General features: G+C 38.5%; 1 protein-coding gene across 1 annotated transcript in view; it reads left to right on the plus strand.

Annotated features, from left to right (window-relative positions):
- The first annotated feature begins 6,373 nt into the window (after positions 1-6,373).
- Positions 6,374-25,899, plus strand: part of ap1m3 (adaptor related protein complex 1 subunit mu 3) — a 45,352-nt gene continuing 25,826 nt past the window's right edge. Inside the window, exons 1-4 of the mRNA XM_062027547.1 lie at positions 6,374-6,586; positions 15,098-15,254; positions 15,763-15,830; positions 15,926-16,056. Of these exons, the coding sequence (XP_061883531.1) occupies positions 6,545-6,586; positions 15,098-15,254; positions 15,763-15,830; positions 15,926-16,056 (398 nt within the window). The 5' untranslated portion in view covers positions 6,374-6,544. The remainder of the gene's footprint in view (positions 6,587-15,097; positions 15,255-15,762; positions 15,831-15,925; positions 16,057-25,899) is intronic.

Here is a 25,899-nt window from a genome sequence, read left to right on the forward strand (position 1 = left end):
TCTTTTCATGCTCTGCTCATGTCATAGTTCATGCTGCTCTTTTCAAGCCACAGTAAGTGTTGTTTGTTTTATGTTCATAGTTTACGTTAAAGTGTTAGTTTTGTTCCCTGCGCCAAGTTCGTGCCTTCGCCTTCTGTGCCTTTTTGTTTTGTACTTCGTTGAGTTATAATCATAATTAAAAATTGTCCTACCTTCTACCGCTGTCCGGTCTAGTCCGATTGCATCCCGGGAAAACAATCCTCGCAGTAAGCTGCGTAAAACTCCTCGTCCTGACACTCACTTGGGGGCTGGTCGTCTTCTGCTTCTCCCGTGCCTTGTTCTCTGCAAGGTGCGTCTGTTTACAGCCTGCTGCTGGCCTGCCCGGCGGCATGGCGGGCCCGGTTCTGAGGGTCCTGTCGCTGGCCTACCTGCCTGGTGGTCCCTTGTTCCCTGGGTACTGCGCCTGCTGTTTTGGGTTGGGCTTTCTGGGCGACTGAGGCCGTACTTTGGCTCCCGCACACACTTGGAGACATATAATTTGTATATACAAACATACATACATACATACACACATACATACGCACATACACTTATAAATTCATACATACATACACACATACGAACATTCATTCATGCAAACATACGGGCGCACATAGGCACATATGCACAAACATAGGTACATACGCTCACATTTACATACACAAATACAGTACATACATGCACACACACGGTACATACGTCCACACGCACATTAATTGTACAAACAAACATACATACTATACACACACAGGCACATATACATTCATGCATGTAATCACAATTCATCAAACATATTAACGTTCCCTCCAGGGAAAACTGGGTAAAACATGGCACACTGATCAAGCTTAACCTATCTTTACCATAGCAATCTATAGGATTAATATAGTCCGCTTCACTTTCTTCCCCTCCTATAATCTGCTTTCTTTTGTAATTCAAGTAGTCATTGCATTTTATGTATTGTTCCATTTGAAGTAATTGCATTGTTGATAATACAGGTAATTATTATAATTATAATTTATACATTTTGTTTTTGTTGTTGTCTCTTTGTCGTATCCCTCTCTTGTCCCCGCAATTTCCCCCTCTGTCTTCCTTTTTTTCGCTTTCTATCCCCTCCTGCTCTGGTCCGGCTGCGCCAAACATTAAATAAATCTACTTAATCAAATCAAATACAAATAAGGCAACAAGGAAAGTATCCCACATGCTCTTTTGTAAAGCAACTCCATAAACAATATGATTTGCCTGAGTGGCTGCACAGGACAAACAAATAAATAAAATGATAAAATGTATCTATCTATTTATCTCTATCTCTCTCTCTCTCTCTCTCACTCTCTCTACATATACACTGTAAAAAAAATCAAATTTTTATGGTTAGTTTACTATAAATTTCTACTGTAATTTTTCCATTTTTAAAAATAGTTTATAAAACTGTAGAATTGAAGACAATATCTGCAAATAAACAGTCTGCCTGTTATTTTAAGTAATATGCCAGTAATGACAAACTATGTCAAATTAATTATACATAGCATTTTCTGTTTTCTTAAATTACTTTCAAATTCATGTAAGATTACGCTATTTTTCCGCAAAACGTTTAATGAAAATTTCTGTAAATATAATGTTTTTGATCATTATTTTGTTTACATTGTTTTACTTTAATTTTATGGTTTTCGTTTGGCAGCCATAGCTGCCAGTAGATGACCGTTTTTTTACAGAATTTATTTTTACAGTGTACACTTTTGTTTCAAAGCATATTTTACGGGTTTTTTAGTCCTAAATTAAGCATTTTAAGCATAACAATGGCTAAATAAACAAAAATGATCAATACTCATTTAGTATTGGCCACTAGAGGAGACCAAACAAGTCAGAATGTGCTGTTCAGTGCCGTGGCCACTGATTGGATCAGCATCAGCCAGCATTACTATATTGGCTTAAAGGAGTGTAAAGGTGACTAAAGGGATTTATTTCATGTCAAGAGGGCATTTATAATGTTAAAACTATTATTTAGGAGGCCGTAAACAGGGTTTTTATAGCTATCAAATCTATTGATTTTTATAATTAATGATCCCTACTTTTGCGGAAATTCATGAATCACGGTCATGTCCTGAACCAATTAACAGTGATAAACAAAGGACGACTATTGATTCTTGTACCAGAGCAGAACAATGCAGAGTGAACAACACAAGCGGAAAGGAGAGGCGTTTACTGGTTCAGGAAGAGATGCGCTCTGCTGTGGATGCAGCAGCAGGGTGCCTGGATGTGGTGGGAGCACATTTCCAAGTGGAATTCTCAAAGGATCAAGTTCCTTAATCAGTGGGTTTATGACGTTCTACCCAGCCCATCCAAGGTGGAGACACCAGCTTCTCCCCCCTGCTCCAGAGCTGGGACCTTCAAGCACATCCTGAGCAGCTGCTCTATCGCTTGAAGACCAGGTCTTCAAGTCCATTGCCAAGGTCATCAGTAGGGGATCGTAGCATCACCAGAACAATCCAGTTTGTCAGGGCAGGAGATCATCCAAAGCTTATACCTGCAAGGATGGGCGGCCTGCTTTCAGCAGCCAAGACTGGGTGATGTCAGTTGACCTAGAGCAGCTGCTGAGAATTCCATCTTGTATTACCTACACACTAAAAAATGTTGGGTGAAAAAATAACCCAATTTTAACCCAACTGCTGGTACAGAAAAGGACGAACCCCTTATTTTAGTTATTTTAACTCAACATTTTGGGAGAATTTTTTTCAACCCAACTTTTGCGCTATATTATTTAACCTCTTAAGGCCCAAGCTGTTTGTTTACATATTTTTTTAATTTATCTTTGCTATTTGGGCTTATTGGACCCTATTTAGAATAAAAACTAAAAATCATCTTTTAATATGATGTACTTAGTCAATAAGTGCACAAACGTGTACTTCATGTGTAGTGACATGCACATTTTTATTTTTACACTTCCTTTGTATGTTATACTCTTCTGACGCCACCAGATAGCAGTATAAGTGTCCATATGTCGGCATAAGACCCCAATTCAGTAGTGTACACAATTTTGGAAATAAGAGCTAAAAGGTGCTGTCCACGCATGTGGCCACTAAGGTCTTTAGAGGTTAACCAAAAAGTTGAGTTATGATAACTTAATGTTGGGATATTCCTAACCAAACAATTGGGTTGAATTATTTGACCCAAAAGTTGAGTTATGCTAACTCAATGTTGGATTATTCCAGACCCAACTGTTGGGTTGCGCAATTTAGCGCTCCTTGACCCAATAGTTGGTTAGAAATTATAAATCTTACTGCTGGTTCTTCCTAGTCCTTACCAACTACTGATCAAAATAATTTTTATTCCATTAAAATATGCCTAAAAGCAAGATATGAGTGACATTTGTTTACAAGAATGTGTATTTATTATACAAAACAAACATATTACTGAAATTGGGTAACTTTACACAAAGGCTCTCCCAGGGCTAAGAAAAAACAAAGTTAGCAACGGGGACACAGAAAAAAGTTTACGTGGTATCATTACTGTACAAGTGTGTAACGTTATACAATCTTCGCTAACAACATAGCTATACCTTGAATACACGAGGCGAATCCTTCCAAATGAGTAGTTATCAGAACTGCAGTTCGAAACTCTGCCCACTGCACTCCTCCTTCTTCTTCTTTACAGTTTTACGGCAGCTGGCATCCATATATGTTGCATTACTGCCACAGCCCACTGCACTTCTTCTTTCTGGAATTACAGGCTCACTGCACGTTTCGAAGCGTTGCCCATCCTTTCCAGACAATTTATTTTAAACGACATTATTATTATTATCATTATTATTATCACCACCAACATTGCCGTGTATGGTCATAGTAGTCCTATACAGCATGCTGAAATATTTTGATGTACATAAGATGTGTGATTGTAAATAATGTCAATGATATTAATCCAGCACGGGGCAGCACGGTGGCACATTGGGTTAGTGCATCTGCCCCACAATACGAAGGTCCTGAGTTCAATCCGGGGCTCGGGATCTTTCTGTGTGCACCCCCCGTGACCCTGAAAGGGACAAGCGGTAGAAAATGGATGGGATGGATGGATAGAGATTAATCCATAATAAAATTCCCTTAAAGAAAAAAGTAACTTTTTTCATTAAAAAAAAGTATTTTTGGATGGATGGATTTTATTTTATTAAGTTTTAATTGAACACATCCGATTGTATTGCTTTCAACACACACAAATGCATCCATCCATCTATCCATCTTCTTCCGCTTATCCGAGGTCGGGTCGCGGGGGCAGCAGCCTAAGCAGGGAAGCCCAGACTTTCCTCTCCCCAGCCACTTCGTCCAGCTCTTCCCGGGGGATCCCGAGGCGTTCCCAGGCCAGCCGGGAGACATAGTCTTCCCAACGTGTCCTGGGTCTTCCCCGTGGCCACCTACCGGTCGGACGTGCCCTAAACACCTACTTAGGGAGGCGTTCGGGTGGCATCCTGACCAGATGCCCGAACCACCTCATCTGGCTCCTCTCCATGTGGAGGAGCAGCGGCTTTACTTTGAGTTCCCCCCGGATGGCAGAGCTTCTCACCCTATCTCTAAGGGAGAGCCATGCCACCCGGCGGAGGAAACTCATTTTCGGCCGCTTGTACCCGTGATCTTGTCCTTTCAGTCATAACCCAAAGCTCATGACCATAGGTGAGGATGGGAACGTAGATCGACCGGTAAATTGAGAGCTTTGCCTTCCGACTCGGCTCCTTCTTCACCACAACGGATCGATACAGCGTCCGCATTACTGAAGACGCCGCACCGATCCGCCTGTCGATCTCACGATCCACTCTTTCCTCACTTGTGAACAAGACTCCTAGATACTTGAACTCCTCCACTTGGGGCAGGGTCTCCTCCCCAACCCGGAGATGGCCCTCCACCCTTTTCCGGGTGAGAAGCATGGACTCTGACTTGGAGGTGCTGATTCTCATCCCAGTCGCTTCACACTCGGCTGCGAACCGATCAAGTGAGAGCTGAAGATCCTGGCCAGATGAAGCCATCAGGACCACATCATCTGCAAAAAGCAGAGACCTAATCCTGCAGCCACCAAACCGGATCCCCCCAACGCCTTGACTGGGCCTAGAAATTCTGTCCATAGAAGTTATGAACAGAATCGGTGACAAAGGACAGCCTTGGCGGAGTCCAACCCTCACTGGAAACGTGTCCGACTTACTGCCGGCAATGCGGACCAAGCTCTGACTCTGATCATACAGGGAGCGGACCGCCACAATCAGACAGTCCGATACCCACAATGCACAAATGCATATGTTATAAAACTACAATAAATTCAGTTGGCTGCATGAATATCATTTTACTGGTATCTTGTAAAAAAAAAAAAATAGCTTAACTAAAATTGTTTGCCAGATATGTTTTGTTAAAGACAAGGTTTTAAATATTTAATGAATGGCACAAAATTAAATTTAGTTAATCCATGAGTATTTTTTAAGAGGAGCTGCTGTATTCTGACTCATGCTGACCTTGGCACTGCGAGGACAAATACTACTTAATTATTGTGATGTGTCAGAAAGAGTCCATGAAGCGTTCAGGGCCTTTTGAGACCCCCAACTGATGGGAGCGCACTGACACTGTGCATGTAGCATTGTAGCTGTCAACAGTTACAACAACACAGCAAGTCAAAAAAATAATAATTAAAATGAATTTTACTTTTGCAACCTCATTATACTATTGGCTAAGTTTTATATTCATAAAGTTAAATTTCTCAACACCCGACCGATTTTTTGTGCCTTTAAAAAAGAATTAGAACTTTACTTTAAAACTCTTTCTACCTCTAACAACCAAAAAGCTGTGAAAACTATGATGCTGTGCTCCAAATTTGGATTATTTACGGAACTTGTGTGACTCTATGGCTTTACACTTTGCTACATATATATATATATATATATATATATATTGTATTCAACTTTAGTTGCCTTATTGAGTTTACAACCCCTGCTGTTGTTTTGTACTGTTTTGTACTGTTTCTCTACTTGTTTTGATTATTATTATGTATTTGCTTGTATGTACATGTTGCATATTATAAATAAATATAAATATTAATAATAAATATTATAAAAATCAAAAACACAGCAAATCAAGATAAAAATGGCTCGGACTAACCACTTCTGGGAAATTATTAAACTCGCCTTCACAATAAAAACAGTACAATTTGTACGTTGTCATATATTTATATTATTGAGGTTCACTTACACTATAAAGGCGTATACTTGTTATTTTAAAAGTGGTGTAAATACAGTTTGACGATTTAAAATGTTATTGAATTAGTCATTCTGTAATGAACAAATTCATACCGGAAGTAGCTATTTTCCTCGCAACATTGAGCTTGACACTTTCGTGCGGAAGCGCTGCAAGACTGCTGCGGGCAGAGACAGTAGCAGAGCGAGAAGAAAGATGATGGGAGCTAAAATCTTTTCACACAAGTGACCCATTTTCTAGCGCATATCTTCGAGAAGCCTGGTTCTTGTTTTAGATATATTTTTACATTTTTTTTAAAATCAACAACGATGTCGGCGTCGGCGATATTTGTGCTGGACCTGAAGGGAAAGGTAAGTTTGTTTGGACTTGTTGTGGCGAGTTGAAGATGACCTAAAACGCACCTGTTCGAGGAAATACTTATTTCTAAGTTGTGCTTGTGTCATGAATAATATGGTAGCTTTTGGCATGTCCTTACAAAATGAAGATTATTGTATTAAAGACAGACGTGTCAGTAAGAAGAGAACTTGTTAAACTGGTTCTGCTACTCAGAGGTGCTGTTCTTGTGCAGCCATGCTACTTTCGTTAAAAACACATATAAATACATACTTCCAACACATTTAGTACACCTGCTCAATCTAATTAAGACAAATAAGGGATGTGTGAAAAAAATCAGCCTTTGGAATAATAATAACTCTACAGTATTTTAATGGCTCAATCCTTTATCATAAAATTTGTTTTTATATTGGTCCATGTCAATAATTATTCAAAATATGGACCAGGAGAAAATATATTAAATGTTGAAATTTTCATTTCAATTTTAACCTTCTTCTGATAACCCCCCAGCTTTCAAGGCAGAAAAGAAAGGAAATGTCAACACCACCATGGAAAACACTCAAACAATGTAAACAACATTCTAAAATCTCCTCGAACACTAAACAATAACCTGCATACATTGAGGTGCAAAAATAAGGATTATGTAAGAAATGCTTAATAAAGTGTAAAAAAAAAAAAGAAGTAGTGCAATGTGTGAAAGTTTAAACACAGAGAAATCTGAAAAGAACAATTTGTTGCCGGGTTACTGCCATTGAAGTTACATAGTCTGTTTACATTCATGTTATGCAGTAATTATTGTGTGAATGCTCGAAAGCATTCACACACATGGTTTTCTACACCAAAATTCACCTATTTATTAAACTTCTTCAACATCTTCTCCAGATTTTGGCACGCTCTACCTTCCACATGTTTTCACCCGATTCAAACTGTTCCAACTTCAAACTGTTCAGCCTATTCGGGAATCGCAGGCTTTCCCTTGACAAATTCCAAAAATTCCCAGATTTCCAGGTTTTCCGGGACATTTTTCCCATTCAAAATAAATTGGCCATTTTTCAAACTTCCACCATTTCCACATTTTTCAACCGATTCAAACCATTCTACCTTCAACACGTTCCACCATTCTGGAAATTTAAACTACCCTTTTTCCAAGTTCCAAAAAAATTGACGATTTTCTAGAATTCCTGGTTTTCCACCCTTTTTTCTGGCGACTACTGTCTTCCACATTTTTCAACCGTTCCACCGTCAAAACTTTCCTCTTAATCAGGACAAATAACAAAGTTGTCTTTTTGAACTGGAAAAATTCCCGGTTTTCCCGAAATTCCAGGAATTCCGTAATACCATTTCTTAATTCAACATGTTACTACTTCAACATTTCTCTACCGATTTAAAAAATTCCAACACCAACCATTTCAACTCATTCAAACCATTCAGGTTTTTTTCAAAAAAATTCCTGCTTTTCCAGAAATTCCCAAATGTTTTGGAAATACTTATTGAAAATCAATGGGACATTCTTCAAAGTTCCACAACGCCCACATTTTTCATCTGATTCAAACTGTTCCAACTTCTAATTACGCAGCCTGTTTGGGAATTGTGTGCTCCACTTCAACAGTTCTTTAAAAAATCCAGGATTTCAGTTTAACCTCAGCATTGGAGCATTCACACGCAATTCCTTCAGGAATTGCCTCATCTAGTTATTTAAATATTATTGATAATATTATCAATATTATTTAACATTTTAAAGTCGCACCGTTGTTATATTTAGTTTTTTATTTTATTTATACAGTCTTGCACATTAGCTCCTACATGTTGTTTCCGTACATCCGATTAGAGAACGAACGAGAGTTGAAAAGAAAAGATGAATAATCCACATAATCCCGAAAAAAACTGCCACACTGTCGAGGTGACTTTTCCTGTTTTACGACAATTTCTTCGCTCTATGCAGCACTCATTTTTAGTTTCTCTTCTCCCTCCATGCTGAGAATCAACTGCAAGATAGCAAGCTCAACCAAACTTAATATTTGATACTGTCACACAACTGGCAGGTCCCATTGCTCACTGACCACTTTGTGTTTTACTAGGTTACCAGACCTCTAGCGCCTTTGTTCATGCAACCAACCATGCTTTATTCTTTACGGTTTCTTCCGACCAAAAGAAACATATATCTTTTTCTACATATATATATATATATATATATATATATATATATATATATATATATATATATATATATATATATATATATATATATATATATATATATATATATATATATATATATATATATATATATATATATATATATGTATGTGTATGTATGTATACATGTGTATATGTATTTATATATGTATATATATATATATATATATATATATATATATATATATATATATATATATATATATATATATATATATATATATATATGTATGTATGTATGTATGTATACATGTGTATATTTGTACATATATGTATATATCTATACACATATATACTGTATGTATGTGTATATATTAGGGCTGTGGGAAAAAATCGATTCGAATCACGATTCTCACGTTGTGCGATTCAGAATCGATGCTCATTTTTAAAAAATCGTTTTTGTTTTTTTAATTAATGTTTTTTTTAATTTTTTTAAATTAATCAATCCAACAAAACAATACACAGTATTATAAATGCATATACATAACAATGCAATCAAATTCCAAAACCAAACCCGACTCAGCAACACTCAGAACTGCAATAAACAGAGCAATTGAGAGGAGACACAAACACGACGCAGAACAAACCAAAAGTAGTGAAACAAAAATGAATATTATCAACAACAGTATCAATATTAGTTACAATTTCAACATAGCAGTGATTAAAAATCCCTCATTGACATTATCATTAGACATTTGTAAAAAAAAAAAAAAGAACAATAGTGTCACAGTGGCTTACACTTGCATCGCATCTCATAAGCTCGACAACACACTGTGTCCAATATTTTCACAAAGATAAAATAAGTCATATTTTTGGTTCATTTAAAAGTTAAAACAAATTTACATTATTGCAATCAATTGATAAAACATTGTCCTTTATGATTACAAAAGCTTTTTACAAAAATCTACTACTCTGCTTGCATGTCAGCAGACTGGGGTAGATCCTGCTGAAATCCTATGTATTGAATGAATAGAGAATCCTTTTGAATCGTGAAAAAAATCGTTTTTGAATTGATATATATATATATATATATATATATATATATATATATATATATATATATATATATATATATATATATATATATATATATATATATATATATACACAGTATATCGAAGGTTTTATCGAACACATTTTACATTGATCGATTACATGTCTATCGCGATATATATTGATATCGTTTTTTCGGCCTAGCCCTAACCCTGCGTAAGTCTTAACCATCCATTCATCCATTTTCTACCGCTTGTCCCTTTCGGGGTCGCGGGGGGTGCTGGAGCCTATTACACCCATATTCTCCTTAATTGACACTTTTGGTTTGATTATTTCACCAGGGGCCCTAAATTGGTAGCCCAAAAGCTTTTTATTTCACCCGCCAAACATTGCTCGAATTTAAACCCTTCAGTCTCACCAGAGAAATGCTCCTAAATGCAGTACTTTCCACGCTCAGCGGAGACAAAAGAGAGACGCATGCATCACAATGCAGCAGCAGACCGCAGTAGAAAAAAGACAATGAGCATGTAAACAAACATGGGGCTAATACATATTAAAAAAAGAAAAGTATTGCGTAATATAAGTGATATACATTTGCCTGATAATAGAGCTTTTAATACTATTGTTATAATATGGTAATGCTGATTACACATTCTGGCTGTGTCCCGCAAATTGTACAGATACAAGCAGACAACCGCGTCCTCAATGCAATGTGGCGTCCTCGCTAGTGGCTAACGTCTCTCCACAGTATGAAGCCTTGTCCTCGCGAGTGAGATAGCTTCTAATTGATCCTTGCATCAATGGTGGCATGCAAAGTACCTTTCTTACAAGTATTATTATCATTGGATGTCAAGGAACAGTCTTTTCCTTCTGATTTTAAACTCCTTCCATCAATCCACAGAGTTTTATGAATGAACTCCAAAACATTCAAAAGTTTTGTTTCCATGAGTCTGTGTCCGAAAATCTTTCGAAACAACTCTGTCTCTCGCCCGTCTTTTTTTGCTTCAGACCTGCAGCCGTTCTGGTACATTCTTGGTAGTAGCATCATGTTTGTAGCGCAATTTATGATAATTTATTGATGCTATTTAAAATCAGCATAGCCATTAGAGACATGATATTTCTAATTCGTGCCAATATTACAGCGGACATTAGGTATTACAGAGCTGAACTGTTGTGACTTGTAAGGAGCCGTAGGTGCCTTGTTTTGGTGTGACGTCATTAGTCAACCGGAAACGCAATACAATAATTTGTGCTAAAAGAAAATTAGTGCCCCCCTAGTGTACGCAAGGCACACGGCATATGACCAATAGTCACATTTGAGAGTGTGCATAGACACTGGGACTTCACACGTAGGTGTGACCATACAAAAAAATAACTATTTGAGAAATTAGACTAATTTAGTGCATGGAAACATAGTGAGTGAAAATCTGAATTTTAACAGCGACTGCCCAGCATGTTTTAGTGTCAGTATGCAAAATCGAATCATTAAAGCATATACATGTAACCATTAATTTATTATAACACTGTATATGTTTATTACTGCTGTCAAATTATTATTTTTTTAAATCAGATAAATAATACTTTTGAATTTTGATTCAATTATGATTATTTAAAGGTTATTACTGGCTTGCATAATTTCAATTAACTAAAAAAAGGGCCTATTTGGACACAAATGCAATTTTATTGTCAGGAACATTTTTTAAATGTTTCAGTTGAATGTTTGCAATTATTTGCTCAAAACCTGCTAACAGTTTTATATAAAGTCCCTTCGGGATGTATTATCATAATCGTAATAATCAAACAAGCAATTGGAAAGAATGCACAATGTAGCGGTAGTAATAGAATTACTGTAATGCGATCGTTCCTTGGAGGCAGTTAACAATGAGGGACACATTTCATTGTAGAATTAAAACACAGATTCGAACAAATTCTAAAAGTCAAACCCACAGCCCAAATACAGATACTGTACATCCATTTGTTACTGTTCATTATCATAAAGAAGCTAAACCTTTTCTCTATCTAATTTGGTGAAAAATACACCCTAGACCTATTGCATAGCAGTTGCATGGTAAACTGAGACAGACTAAACATAGAAATACAATCATTCACAGTCACATTTATTACATCAAAGCCTATCATCGATACAGAAAAGCACTGATACAACAAACCCATCTACACCTAATTAAGTTCATTTTTTGGAGGACAAAAACATAAATTCACAAATAATCTGTATGCACTTGATAACAAACATCAGCAGTAGAAAGAACTAGGTCTCATAATCTGGGATTTTTGATTTCACAGATCAAAGGTTCCTGCTTCCTGTATTTGCCCAGGGCAAGTCAGTAAAGTCTTTTCTGACCACATTGCTTCCCTAGTCTTTGCCCCTCACTGTGCTGGAACCTGCTGTGAAGACTGAAATGTCAGGCTATTGGAATAAGCACAACCTCATTTGTTCCCATTGTCATCAGATTGCATTTTTAATGAGTTTGTCTGTTCAAACCAAAGCTTGAAGTTGTAATGAGCAGTGGGATCATCTCATTACCATGAACACCATTGTGGTAGTATAATACACTTCAGGACTTCATAAATTAAAATGTACAGTCATGTTAGTGGTTCTAGTCAACAGTCTCCCTTTGTATTGACACTGACTAACAATTAGAATTAATATTGACAGTTTGTAGTTCAAAATGAATTAATTTGATTTATGTTGTTAATATTGCTAGTCTCATGTAAACAATACAATTTTTAATTCATATAATCACAGGGTTGATGTGAATTAATTTTGATTAATCACAATTTAATACCATTAATTTTTAATCTAAATGATTTGTGTTTTGATTTTGCATGAGAAAAGAGACTTAAGAAAAACAGGAAAATAGAGGCACTAGTAATGGAATGGTTCGCAAAATCCATCGTTTAGATCTTATTTCTGTTTTGTGACACCGTTTTGGTTTCAGTTATGTGTAAATTGTTTTTCTTTTTAAAACCCCATAATACCACATAGCCCAATAATCCACCATTACCATTCATCAATTGTTCTTACAAAAATATTTAATAAAATATAACTTTGAAATATGCTCCTAAAGCTCTGACCCTTGAATTCAATGCAACAATCATTCTATTTAGATAATTAATCATTGGACAATTTTGCCCAGCAATGTCAACAAAAAAAGGTTTTTAAACAAACATTAATGTGGACCCGTTGTTATTGTTTTGTGATTTGCGCATGCACGACAGTCACACTGCCCAAAAAGCAGTGGCAGTCATGTGCAGGGATTTTGAGTCATTCTGCTCTGCTGGCGGGTTAATAACGTAATTTTAAAAATGGACGATTGATTAATCTGCATTAACACATTCATTTTGGCACCAGGATTGTTACCTACAGCCACAGTAATTTTTTTACATAGCCCCATTTAGAGACCCTGGCAGTTATTTGCTTTGTAGATCTCGCACCGGGGACTATAGGAGACTTGGCGGTTAATTGAAAATAGACGTTAATTGGAGCATTTATGTTAGTCAATGTCTTGGTCCCAACATACTCTAGTGGATGTCATGTAGTAAGTGTCAACAGCACTTTCCCATTTGTAGAAAACTAGAACGTCAATCACTCGGTCCCAGGCAATGTCAGCGGAGCCGTTTCTTTTGATGTAAAGAATTGTCTTTTTCTCATTCTTTTCTCGTGACCTCTGAACTTTCTGTGTGGTAGTTGTAGTCCTTTCTTACAGAAGCAGCGCAGTGACCTGTTAACTCGTTCCCTCTCCAGACTACATTACTTTCCTGTTATTTCATTTTGTATTTATTTTCTTTACTCTTTGTTGCATCCACCCCCCATGTGACCCCTGTGAAACACTGCCTCATCTATTACAAAAATGGGAAAGTGTCTGTGATCCCTCAAGCATTGGAGCTTTTATCACTCTGTAGTAGTGCCGAGACCTTCTGAGTGTCCACAATATAACCTATAGTGTATCGGAGTTAGTTTTTCCCTCATCCCTCACTTAAAGCGTGAGTGAAGAATGAATGAAGAATGCAATACCGACTTGATAAGACCTGATGAGTCTAAAAGAGAAAGACACAATACAGTATTATCTGCTCACAGATGCCACGTAGGGGTTGTTTGAGCACACTGCAGCTAGTCTTTAATGCTTTACTCACACACATGACTCTCACAGGTATGAGGCAAAAATACAACCTTACCTACTGTAAATTCTGACTCATTGTATATGCATCAATTTACAGTGAATCTTATAGTGTCTAAGCCTAAATGAACACATTTATTTCACAGCTCAGATTGATGTTTTTTGAAAAAGACTGTTTATCCTGAAATGAGTTTGTAAACATTAAGGAAAACAAAAAATATATATACTGTATTTTGAGAAAATTAAAATATTGTTCTGATCACTCTAGTTTCGATCATATACTGAAACTACCTTTAATATCGACACCACCAATTTGTTAATCGATCTGATCGTTCCCCTAAGTGTCGTGTACTAACTGTGACAATGCTGACACACCAACAGTTGTTGTTACATTATCCTCTCCCACCACACTCTTTTAATCTAGTTGTTAATGTTTTATTAATAGCTGCTTACTTTCTGGTTCCATTTACACTTCTTGAAGTTCACTATGCACTTATTTCATGGTGTTGTTTAACATGCCTGCTCTTGGCTTTCTCTCGGTGTGTAACATGTTTAGCCTCATCCTCCAGTGATCATTTTACTTAAGATACTTATAAATGTGGTTTAATTGCTGTAATAGAAGTAATTATTGATAGTTTAGGGGAGCGGCTCACACTGTGTATGGAGACCATAATTTAGCTGCAACCGCTTGCCATTGAAAAGCATTAATCAACAATGGCTGATCAGACTGAAGAACACCTTCACATTCAATTACACAAGTCAATTGCGACATTCTAATTAATTCTATGGAGTATTGACATGTCTACACATGTAACAATTTTAAACAGCAGTCAGAAAAAAACCCAAACCAGACCTTGTTTGTTAATAGTTCAGTAGTCTGTGTTGTTATATTTTCAAAAACAAAGCATTTTAAAAAGTAGGACCAGGAAAAATGTACAGTATGGTACCATTTCACATAAAATATATAAACCAGGAACAGGTGGAAATGCTTATTTGCTTTGTATGCTTTTGAGATGATCTTTGACAATCTCGTCCATCCAGAGTTGAGTCCTCTTTGTAAGCAAGTGGATACTAAAGCACCATACATCTTGAGTGCTCAGGTCTATAACCTCAACCAAAGGCTATAAATATTTCATAACTCTATTGTGCCTTTCTCGCAGTGTCCTCTGCCAGTATATTTACATTGTTACGTGATTCTTTCAGGTCTTGATCTGCCGTAATTACATGGGAAACATGGATATGAATGAGATTGACCACTTCATGCCAATGTTATTGAAGCGGGAGGAAGAGGCAGAGATGACTCCACTGGTTACCCATGGCTCCTCGCACTTTCTGTGGATCAAGCACAACAACCTTTACTGTATCCGAGGAAAATTAATATTTCACTGCAGTGCTTGTTAAAAGGCATTTTTGTGCATTGTGCTAAAATCTGAAAAGAATGGGTAAAGTACACAAAGGAAATACAGTCTTCCTGTCTGACCAACCTCCATCTCCCTTCTGGGCTTTGTTTTAGCGTCACCACATTGTGTATGACAGCCGCTCTGAAAACTGAAAATGACTCTCCATTTATGTTTTGTGCACTTTATGCGACAACTTTTTATTGCAAAAACATTTAACAGTCAAAGTTCATTACACATTATTAATTCAACATGATATTTTGTTTGCTAGTGTTATTTCCTGTGTACTGCAATAGGCATCTGAGCAATTATATTTACCTGTGGCTATGTTCCCAATTGCTTCCAAGTCTAATGCTTCTAAGTTTTAATTTAATTGCATGCACCTCTTTTACAATATGTTTGTGCTGTAAAGTCCTTTCTGCACTGTTTTGTCAAAGATGAACAATTATTACTTAGCGGACCCCTTTTCAGTGGTAGCCATGACCAAAAAGAATGCGAATGCTGCTCTGGTATATTCCTTCCTTTATAGAATTGTCCAGGTTTGTATTTGTTCAATATTATAGTTTTTAATTTCTTTATTTTTTTATTTAACATTCTTTGTATTGAAAGTATGCCTGTTTAATTCTGGGTGAAGGTGTTTCAGGAGTACTTTAAGGAGCTGGAGGAGGAGAGTATTCGTGACAACTTTGTGACTGTGTATGAACTGATGGACGAAGTAATGGATTTTGGATTCCCACAAACAACTGACAGCAAGATTCTTCAAGAGTAAGCAAATCACTTTGTAATAACAACACCGTTAGCAAAACATGCAGCATGATAAAATGTATAATTTCTCTTTGATATTCTCTAGAGATTTTAATTTGTGTTTGGGTTGGTCATTTATTAATTTGTTTTTTTCAAGTTTGAGTTGTTTACCTTTGGCCTTGTTCCCTCATTGAGTAAGTGCCCATGCACTAAATTAGTCCGATTTCTCAAGTAGTTCAGCTCTAAAACCATTCTACAACCCATGGAAACACCTTAATCTGATCACGTTCAGTTTTTGAAACGTCGGACTAACAAACCTGGATTATGCGATTGAAAACCAGATGTCTTGAGTGGATGTGTGCCGCGGGAGGGGACCCTTTGTCTCGTTCATGCACCAGTCTCAACGTCTGGGATATAACTCTGAAGCAGATCCTGTTCAATAAAAACATAAGCAACAACTGGAATGAAGAGGGGACTATATATTTACTTCACAAAAAAGAACATCGATGGAAGAAAGAAAGAAACTGAGCGAATGAGATGAAAGAGAATGAAGCAGGTATCTTACAAAACAAAGAATAAAGCGTACACAAACCTCTTCATGCTGCATTTGTGCATTCCAAACTGGTTAGCAATAACTCTGTATTCCACACAAATGGCAAGCTAGTCCAGAACAATAGCAAACTTCATGTGGAACAGTATTGACCGGTGCACGAACAGTCTTTCCCTTCGAATTTAAAACTCCCATCAATCCACAGAGTCTTATGAATGACCTCTGAGACATTCGAAAGTTTTATTTCCATGATTCTCTGTCCAAACATGCCTTTCAAACAACTCTCTCCCGCCGGTCTTTTTTTGCTTCAGACCTGCATCCGCGCCGATACATTCTTGATAGTATGTTAGTACGTATAGATTGTACGTCATGTTCGTAGCGCAATCTAAGATCATTTCTTGATGCAGTCTGCTATCAGCATAGCCATTAGAGTCGTAATATTTGTAATATGTGCCAATATTACAGCGGATATCATGTACAGCAGAGTTAGGCTGTTGACTTGTAAGGAGCCGCAGACGCCTGGTGTGACGTCATAGGTCAACCGGAAAAGTAATACATTTATGTGCTAAATAAGGAAATAGGCGCCCCCAGTATGCGGGAGACATACGGCATATGACCAATAGTTGCATTAGAGAATGTGCATGGACACTGGGACTTCACATGTAGTTGTGAAAAAACAAAAAAACTAAGTGTTTGAGAAATCAGACTAATTTAGTTCATTGTAACGTAGTGATTGTTTTCACGGCGCCTGGTTAGTCTCACCCTACTCCCTTTGCATAAGCCAATCCGAAGCATTTTGTGGGCTTCTTCCAAGCTGTGTGTATGATCTGTGGGATCACTATATGGAGTTCTCCTATTTCTTATTGTTCGGTAAATGTTATCTTCTCTGTTGTGTTTTCTGCTTTTGTTGCAGTTTCTTGTGTGGTGGTTAATTGTGATCTAAAAATAAGATATTCATTTGGTTCCTGCCTTTGTGTATCTTGCATAATAGTTCAGTTCACCTATTTTATGGCACAATGTATTAAAACAGCTAAATGTGGCACCATATAACCATGCAGTATCTCACCTAAGTAAGCACACCCTTCCTACGCAGTAAAACATTGTATTACATATGTCTTCTAATAATATAAATTCATGTTGGATGTCCTTGACTAGTCCATGTACAGCTTGTCTAGCAGTATAGATTTACCATCTTGCTAAAATTATAAATAGCTATTAACACAAGTGAACGCCAAGATGATTGTGTCTAGCCTGCAGGCAAACATAGTGGTGGGTGCATCATTTTCTGAGAATGCATGAATCCTGCCAGCATAGAGAGTTGCTGTTAATTGAGAAATAACTGAATTTCAACATGTAGTGCAACCGTCGAAAGCGGTAGTTTTGGGGGTTTTATCATGGCAGTTTTCCAACATGATAAAACCCCCAAACACACTACCCAGATGACAGCTGCCTTGCTGAGTATGATGAATGCAAAGGGGATAGAGTGGCTCAGGTCTCCTGGGAAGGGGATATCCTCTAGCCGTCTAGCGGAATGAAGAGGAGTGCAATGTGTATAACATTAGCCAGTTCCGATGTCATCACGAAGTAGTGGATTGAAGTAAAAATCAGTGCAGCGTTGTGAATATAATGCCCAAGACGATTAAGGCAGTGCTATAAAACAAAAGGCCTGATCTACTAAGATCCAAAAAATAAGTGCTAAATAGCGTGTGCAAACTATAAAATTGCATGTACCATTAGTGGGTGTGTTGCGGTTGATCTACTTAAACTGTGTGAACAACTGATAAGTGCAAAAGTGGTGAAGACCGCCATATTTATATGAGGTTTTTGTATGTATATCAGTTGACAACATGGAGACACTCTTTCCTCCAAATTTATGGAATTGTATAGTAAAGCTGGGCAATATGGCAAAAAAAAGGATCACAACATTTTTTTTCATATCATCCCATCTCAATTAATACCACCATTTTTTTTACATTGTTTTTAACATACCAGTTTTAAAGCATCTGTACTAAAACCAAATAAACTAGGGATTAGGTCAACAATTTATTAACATACTGAGTAAACCACAAAGCAAACTAAATAGAAGAAAGAACAAGCACAGTAACATCATGTATTGAGTTTCAAGCAAAAGAAAACATACACATGGATCCATGAGTTATTATTTCAACACTGGATTATTTTCAATTTTTTAAATTGTTTTTAAAGGCCTACTGAAACCCACTACTACCGACCACGCAGTCTGATAGTTTATATATCAATGATGAAAACTTAACATTGCAACACATGCCAATACGGCCGGGTTAACTTATAAAGTGGAATTTTAAATTTCCCGCTAAACTTCCGGTTAAAAATGTCTATGTATGATGACGTATGCGTGTGACGTCAATCGTTGAAACGGGAAGTATGCGGACACATTGAATCCTATACAAAAAACTCTGTTTTCATCTCAAAATTCCACAGTATTCTGGACATCTGTGTTGGTGAATCTTTTGCAATTTGTTTAATGAACAATGGAGACTGCAAAGAAGAAAGTTGTAGGTGGGATCGGTGTATTAGCGGTGGACTACAGCAACACAACCAGGAGGACAGAGATGGATAGCAGACGCGCTAGCCGCCGAACTCACCTTAACTTCCTTCGTCTCGCTGACTGCATCTTTGATTGGGTGAAGTCCTTCGTCGCACCGTCGATCGCTGGAACGCAGGTGGCACGGGTGTTGATGAGCAGATGAGGGCTGGCCGGCGTAGGTGGATAGCTAATGTTTTTAGCATAGCTCTGTGAGGTCCGGTTGCTAAGTTAGCTTAAATGGCGTCGTTAGCAACAGCATTGTTAACCTTCGCCAGGCTGGAAAGCATTAACCGTGTAGTTACATGTCCATGGTTTAATAGTATTGTTGATCTTCTGTTTATCCTTCCAGTCAGGGATTTATTTATTTTGTTTCTACCTGCATTTGAGCCCGATGCTATCACGTTAGCTCAGTAGCTAAAGAGCTTCGCCGATGTATTGTCGTGGAGATAAAAGTCACTGTGAATGTCCATTTCGCGTTCTCGACTCTCATTTTCAAGAGGATATAGTATCCGAGGTGGTTTAAAATACAAATCCGTGATCCACAATAGAAAAAGGAGAGAGTGTGGAATCCAATGAGCCAGCTTGTACCTAAGTTATGGTCAGAGCGAAAAAAGACATGTCTTGCACTGCATTCTAGTCCTTCAGTCTAACGTACCTCATCCACAAATCTTTCATCCTCGCTCAAATTAATGGGGTAATCGTCGCTTTCTCGGTCCGAATCGCTCTAGCTGCATTGAAAACAATAGGAAAATGTGAGGAGCCTTTCAACTGTTGACGTCACGCTACTTCCGGTACAGGCAAGGCTTTTTTTTATCAGCGACCAACAAGTGCAACTTTATCGTCGATGTTCTCTACTAAATCCTTTCAGCAAAAATATGGCAATATCGCGAAATGATCAAGTATGACACATAGAATGGATCTGCTATCCCCGTTTGAATAAAAAAATGTCATTTCAGTAGGCCTTTAAGCATCTGTACTAAGACAACAAACTAGGGATTAGTTCTACACTTTATTAACATACTGCATAAACAACAAAGTAAATTGAGTAAAAGAAAGAAAAAGCACAGTCACATAAAAATTAATGAACTGAGTTTCAAGCAAAATAGAGCACACACAAGGATGCATCGGTTTTTATTTCAACAATGGAGGCTAAATGATAATAATAGAAGCTGTCATGTTATCATTAACTGACTAATAAATACTTTTAAGACGCAGCATCAGTCCAAAAATGGCTAGCATTTGCAATAGTAGCACGTTGTTTTTCACACAGCTTTTGGACGACAGATAGTCGTCAAAATTGCAAAAGAAACATATGACCTGACACGTAGAAGTAATTGGGAACTGTTTAGCTCTGTATTTTTTAGATAGTCTTGTAGTTTGAGGTGACCGCGTGTCGTGGAGGCAGGCACAGAAATGGCCCGAGAAGGGTGAAGGGCTGCCGGCTAAAGTACTGGCTTGATTCCATCCACGATTCGGTCCACAATTCCGTTGACGCTTAAATCATCAGGGTTTCTTAACCTTTTCTAGCTTGGGCTCCACTTTTCCACTGTAGAGGGGCATTGGGCCCACTCAAATATTAACACTGAATCAGTAATCTTACTGTTGATTTTAATTGTCTTTAATAATTAAATCTAACCTGCATACAGGTTACAACCTTGTCAAATGATATGAAACCATGTGTTAGTCACAAAGATTATTACTCATTATAACACATAAACCTTAGGCTTAGGTCAGGCTGATTTGAAAAATAAGTACTAACCAAATACACTGCATATGAAGGGACTCAAATAAGTGATGAAAAATACATTTACGTGCAGTTATGTTGTGCTAAAATAAATAAACGAAATGTATAATTAATATTTTTCTTAACTAAATTGTCAAAAAAAATAATGTGCAAATGAAAATACAGTTTCACCATTTTAAGTTTTGCGCTTAAGAAACTTCCATGTGACTTTAGCTACAGACTTTTCTGTTTGATATTGTCGTTTGAGATTATTTTTCTGCCCTGAGCTGCCCGTTTAGCTCTTAAGTTCGGGGCAGCGTAGCTCGGTTGGTAGAGCGGCCGTGCCAGCAACCTGGCGGTTCTTGGTTAGATCCCCGCTTCTGCCATCCTAGTCACAGCTGTTTTGTCCTTGGGCAAGCTACTTTAGCCACCTACTCCCAGTGCCACCCACACTGGTTTAAAGGCCTACTGAAACCCACTACTACCGACCACGCAGTCTGATAGTTTATATATCAATGATGAAATCACATGCCAATACGGCCGGGCCAATACGGCCGGGTTAACTTAAAAAGTGCAATTTTAAATTTCCCGCTAAACTTCCGGTTGAAAACGTCTCTGGATGATGACGTATGCGCGTGACGTAACCAGTGAAACAGAAGTATCGGTACCCCATTGAAGACAGTACAAAATAGCTCTGTTTTCATCTCATTATTCCACAGTATTCTGGACATCTGTGTTGGTGAATCTTTTGCAATTTGTTTAATGAACAATGAAGACTGCAAAGAAGAAAGTTGTAGGTGGGATCGGTGTATTAGCAGCGGGCTACAGCAACACAACGAGGAAGACTTTGACTCGGATAGCAAACGCGCTAGCCGACGCTAGCCACCGACCGCACGGATGATCGTGGTGAAGTCCTTAAAGGCCTACTGAAACCCACTACTACCGACCACGCAGTCTGATAGTTTATATATCAATGATGAAATCTTAACATTGCAACACATGCCAATACGGCCGGGTTAACTTATAAAGTGCAATTTTAAATTTCCCGCTAAACTTCCGGTTGAAAAACTCCTTTGGATATGACGTATGCGCGTGACGTAGCCAGTAGAACAGAGGTATGGCACCCCCATTGAGGCCAATACAAAAAGCTCTGTTTTCATTTAATAATTCCACAGTATTCTGGACATCTGTGTTGGTGAATCTTTTGCAATTTGTTTAATGAACAATGGAGATTGCAAAGAAGAAAGTTGTAGGTGGTATCGGTGTATTAGCGGCTGGCTGTAGAAACACAACAAGAGGACTTACTTGGATAGCAGACGCGCTAGCCGATGCTAGCCACCAACCGATGCTAGCCGCCAACCGCATCTGTGATCGGGTGAAGTCCTTCGTCGCGCCGTCGATCGCTGGAACGCAGGTGAGCACGGGTGTTGATGAGCAGATGAGGGCTGGCTGGCGTAGGTGGAGCGCTAATGTTTTTATCATAGCTCTGTGAGGTCCGGTTGCTAAGTTGCTAAGTTAGCTTCAGCGTCGTTAGCAACAGCATTGTTAAGCTTTGCCAGGCTGAGAATTATTAACCATTTAGTTACATGTCCATGGTTTAATAGTATTGTTGATCTTCTGTCTATCCTTCCAGTCAGGGATTTATTTATTTTGTTTCTATCTGCATTTGAGCCAGATGCTATCACGTTAGCTCAGTAGCTAAAGAGCTTCGCCGATGTATTGTCGTGGGGATAAAAGTCACTGTGAATGTCCATTTCGCGTTCTCGATTCTCATTTTCAAGAGGATATAGTATCCGAGGTAGTTTAAAATACAAATCCGTGATCCACAATAGAAAAAGGAGAGAGTGTGGAATCCAATGAGCCAGCTTGTACCTAAGTTACGGTCAGAGCGAAAAAAGATATGTCTTTTACTGCATTCTAGTCCGTCACTCTAACGTTCCTCACCCACGAATCTTTCATCCTCGCTCAAATTAATGGGGTAATCGTCGCTTTCTCGGTCCGAATCGCTCTAGCTGCGTTGAAAACAATTGGAAAATATGAGGAGGTGAACAACTGACTACGTCACGCTACTTCCGGTAGGGGCAAGGCTTTTTTTATCAGAGACCAAAAGTTGCGAACTTTATCGTCGTTGTTCTATACTAAATCCTTTCAGCAAAAATATGGCAATATCGCGAAATGATCAAGTATGACACATAGAATGGATCTGCTATCCCCGTTTAAATAAAAAAAAATCATTTCAGTAGGCCTTTAATCTTTCCGTCGATCGCTGGAACGCAGGTGAGCACGGGTGTTGATGAGCAGATGAGGGCTGGCTGGCGTAGGTGGAGCGCTAATGTTTTTATCATAGCTCTGTGAGGTCCCGTTACTAAGTTAGCTTCAATGGCGTCGTTAGCAACAGCATTGTTAACCTTCGCCAGGCTGGAAAGCATTAACCGTGTATTTACATGTCCATGGTTTAATAGTATTGTTGATCTTCTGTCTATCCTTCCAGTCAGGGATTTATTTATTTAGTTTCTATATGCAGTTAAGCACGATGCTATCACAGACGCGCTAGCCGGCGAACTCACCTTAACTTCCTCCGTCTCAGGGCCGCCAACCGCATCTGTGATCGGGTGAAGTCCTTCGTCGCACCGTCGATCGCTGGAACGCAGGTGAGCACGGGTGTTGATGAGCAAATGAGGGCTGGCTGGCGTAGGTGGAGAGCTAATGTTTTTAGCATAGCTCTGTGAGGTCCGGTTGCTAAGTTAGCTTCAATGGCGTTGTTAGCAACAGCATTGTTAACCTTCGCCAGCCTGGAAAGCATTAACCGTGTAGTTACCTGTCCATGGTTTAATAGTATTGTTGATTTTCTATCTATCCTTCTAGTCAGGGGTTTATTAGGGCAAATCCATGGCCCTGTATAATTTATTTTGTTTCTATATGCAGTTAAGCATGATGCTATCACGTTAGCTCGTAGCTAAAGTGCTTCACCGATGTATTGTCGTGGAGATAAAAGTCACTGTGAATGTCCATTTCGCGTTCTCGACTCTCATTTTCAAGAGGATATAGTATCCGAGGTGGTTTAAAATACAAATCCGTGATCCACAATAGAAAAAGGAGAGAGTGTGGAATCCAATGAGCCAGCTTGAGCGAAAAAAAATATGTCTTGCACTGCATTCTAGTCCGTCACTCTAACGTTCCTCATCCACGAATCTTTCATCCTCGCTCAAATTAATGGGGTAATCGTCGCTTTCTCGGTCCGAATCGCCCTAGCTGCATTGAAAACAATAGGAAAATATGAGGAGGCGAACAACTGACTACGTCACGCTACTTCCGGTAGGGGCAAGGCTTTTTTTTATCAGAGACCAAAAGTTGCAAACTTTATCGTTGTTGTTCTATACTAAATCCTTTCAGCAAAAATATGGCAATATCAGGAAATTATCAAGTATGACACATACAATGGATCTGCTATCCCCGTTTAAATAAAAAAAAATCATTTCAGTAGGCCTTTAAATGTAACCTAGATAGTGAGTTTCTCTATGTTAAGCGCTTTGAGTCTCTAGAGAAAAGCGCTATATAAATATAATTAACTTCACATTCTGTTCGCATGATTCTATTTACTTCTGCGTACCTTGTAACAGGAAGTGAAGCAGTAAAAGATCGACTCCAATTGGCTGTTGTCACAGAGCTTATCACCGTGATGGACTTGGAAATGAATCGCGATCATCGATCACGTTCATATAATCGTCCAGCCCTATCATATAGTCCAACCTGTGGTGTTTCGTCATGTTGTTGACATGCAGCACAACTATAATATACGCCACTTTTTCTAGGATATAATGAGGCATGATCAAGACAGCAGAACCAACTTTTAGCGCGCTGAAGGTGCGTTCTGAGAGGCATGTTGTCAGAAAAATGCAGAAGTGTTTTTTGGGGGGGTTATATCTATCCATCCATCCATTTTCTACCGCTTATCCCTTTCAAGGTCGCGGGGGGTGTTGGAGCCTATCTCAGCTACAATCGGGCGGAAGGCGGGGTACACCTTGGACAAGTCGCCATCTCATCGCAGGGCCAACACAGATAGACAGACAACATTCACACTCACATTCACACACTAGGGCCAATTTAGTGTTGCCAATCAACCTATCCCCAGGTGCATGTCTTTGGAGGTGGGAGGAAGCCGGAGTACCCGGAGGGAACCCCCGCAGTCACGGGGAGAACATGCAAACTCCACACAGAAAGATCCAGAGCGCAGGATCGAACCCAGGACCTTCGTATTGTGAGGTAGACGCACTAACCCCTCCCCCACCGTGCTGCCCGCCTCTATATATCTAGATATATTATAATATCTAGATGAAATGAACACCATACAAAAGCCAGCACACACAAAACAAATCAATTGAATTTGATTTAATTAGCCCCTTAAGCAACCCAGCAGATATATCATTCTAAAATACATTTGCTGAGTAGACGATATGTCTAATATTTTTATTTCTGACTGTCCAATTATGTTGACAAGCACACGGATGAAATATTGTCTCTCAATCGTCTGTCTTTGAAGCGTGATTGCCTCCTTTCTCACATCCATCCATCCATCCATTTTCTACCGCTTGTCCCTTTTGGGGTCGGGGGGGTGCTGGAGCCTATCTCATCTGCATTCGTGTGGAAGGCGGGGTACACCCTGGACAAGTCGCCACCTCATAGCAGGGCCTGTAACCGTGCCACATCTTTTCTCGATGTGCTAAATATATACAAAAACAGTTTCAGTCTTAAATAATCGCATTGGGAGTGCCAAATAGTTACATTTGCATCTTCTCCTCCTAGTATTGTGGGCATTTTGATTGTCAGCATATATTCTGCATATTCATAGAGACAAAATGAATTGCATTTGCTATTTTGCTCATATAAGAGACGCAATACGCACATGACCTTAGTTGATTAGATTTGCACATGTTAATAGACGCAAATCTTTAGTAGATCAAATCATAAGTATTGTCACACTGGCAACAATTTGGACATGTTTACTGTGACATGTACTCACTTGTG

Source organism: Entelurus aequoreus, linkage group LG19 (genome assembly GCF_033978785.1).
Source record: "Entelurus aequoreus isolate RoL-2023_Sb linkage group LG19, RoL_Eaeq_v1.1, whole genome shotgun sequence".
NCBI classification, from domain to species: domain Eukaryota; kingdom Metazoa; phylum Chordata; class Actinopteri; order Syngnathiformes; family Syngnathidae; genus Entelurus; species Entelurus aequoreus.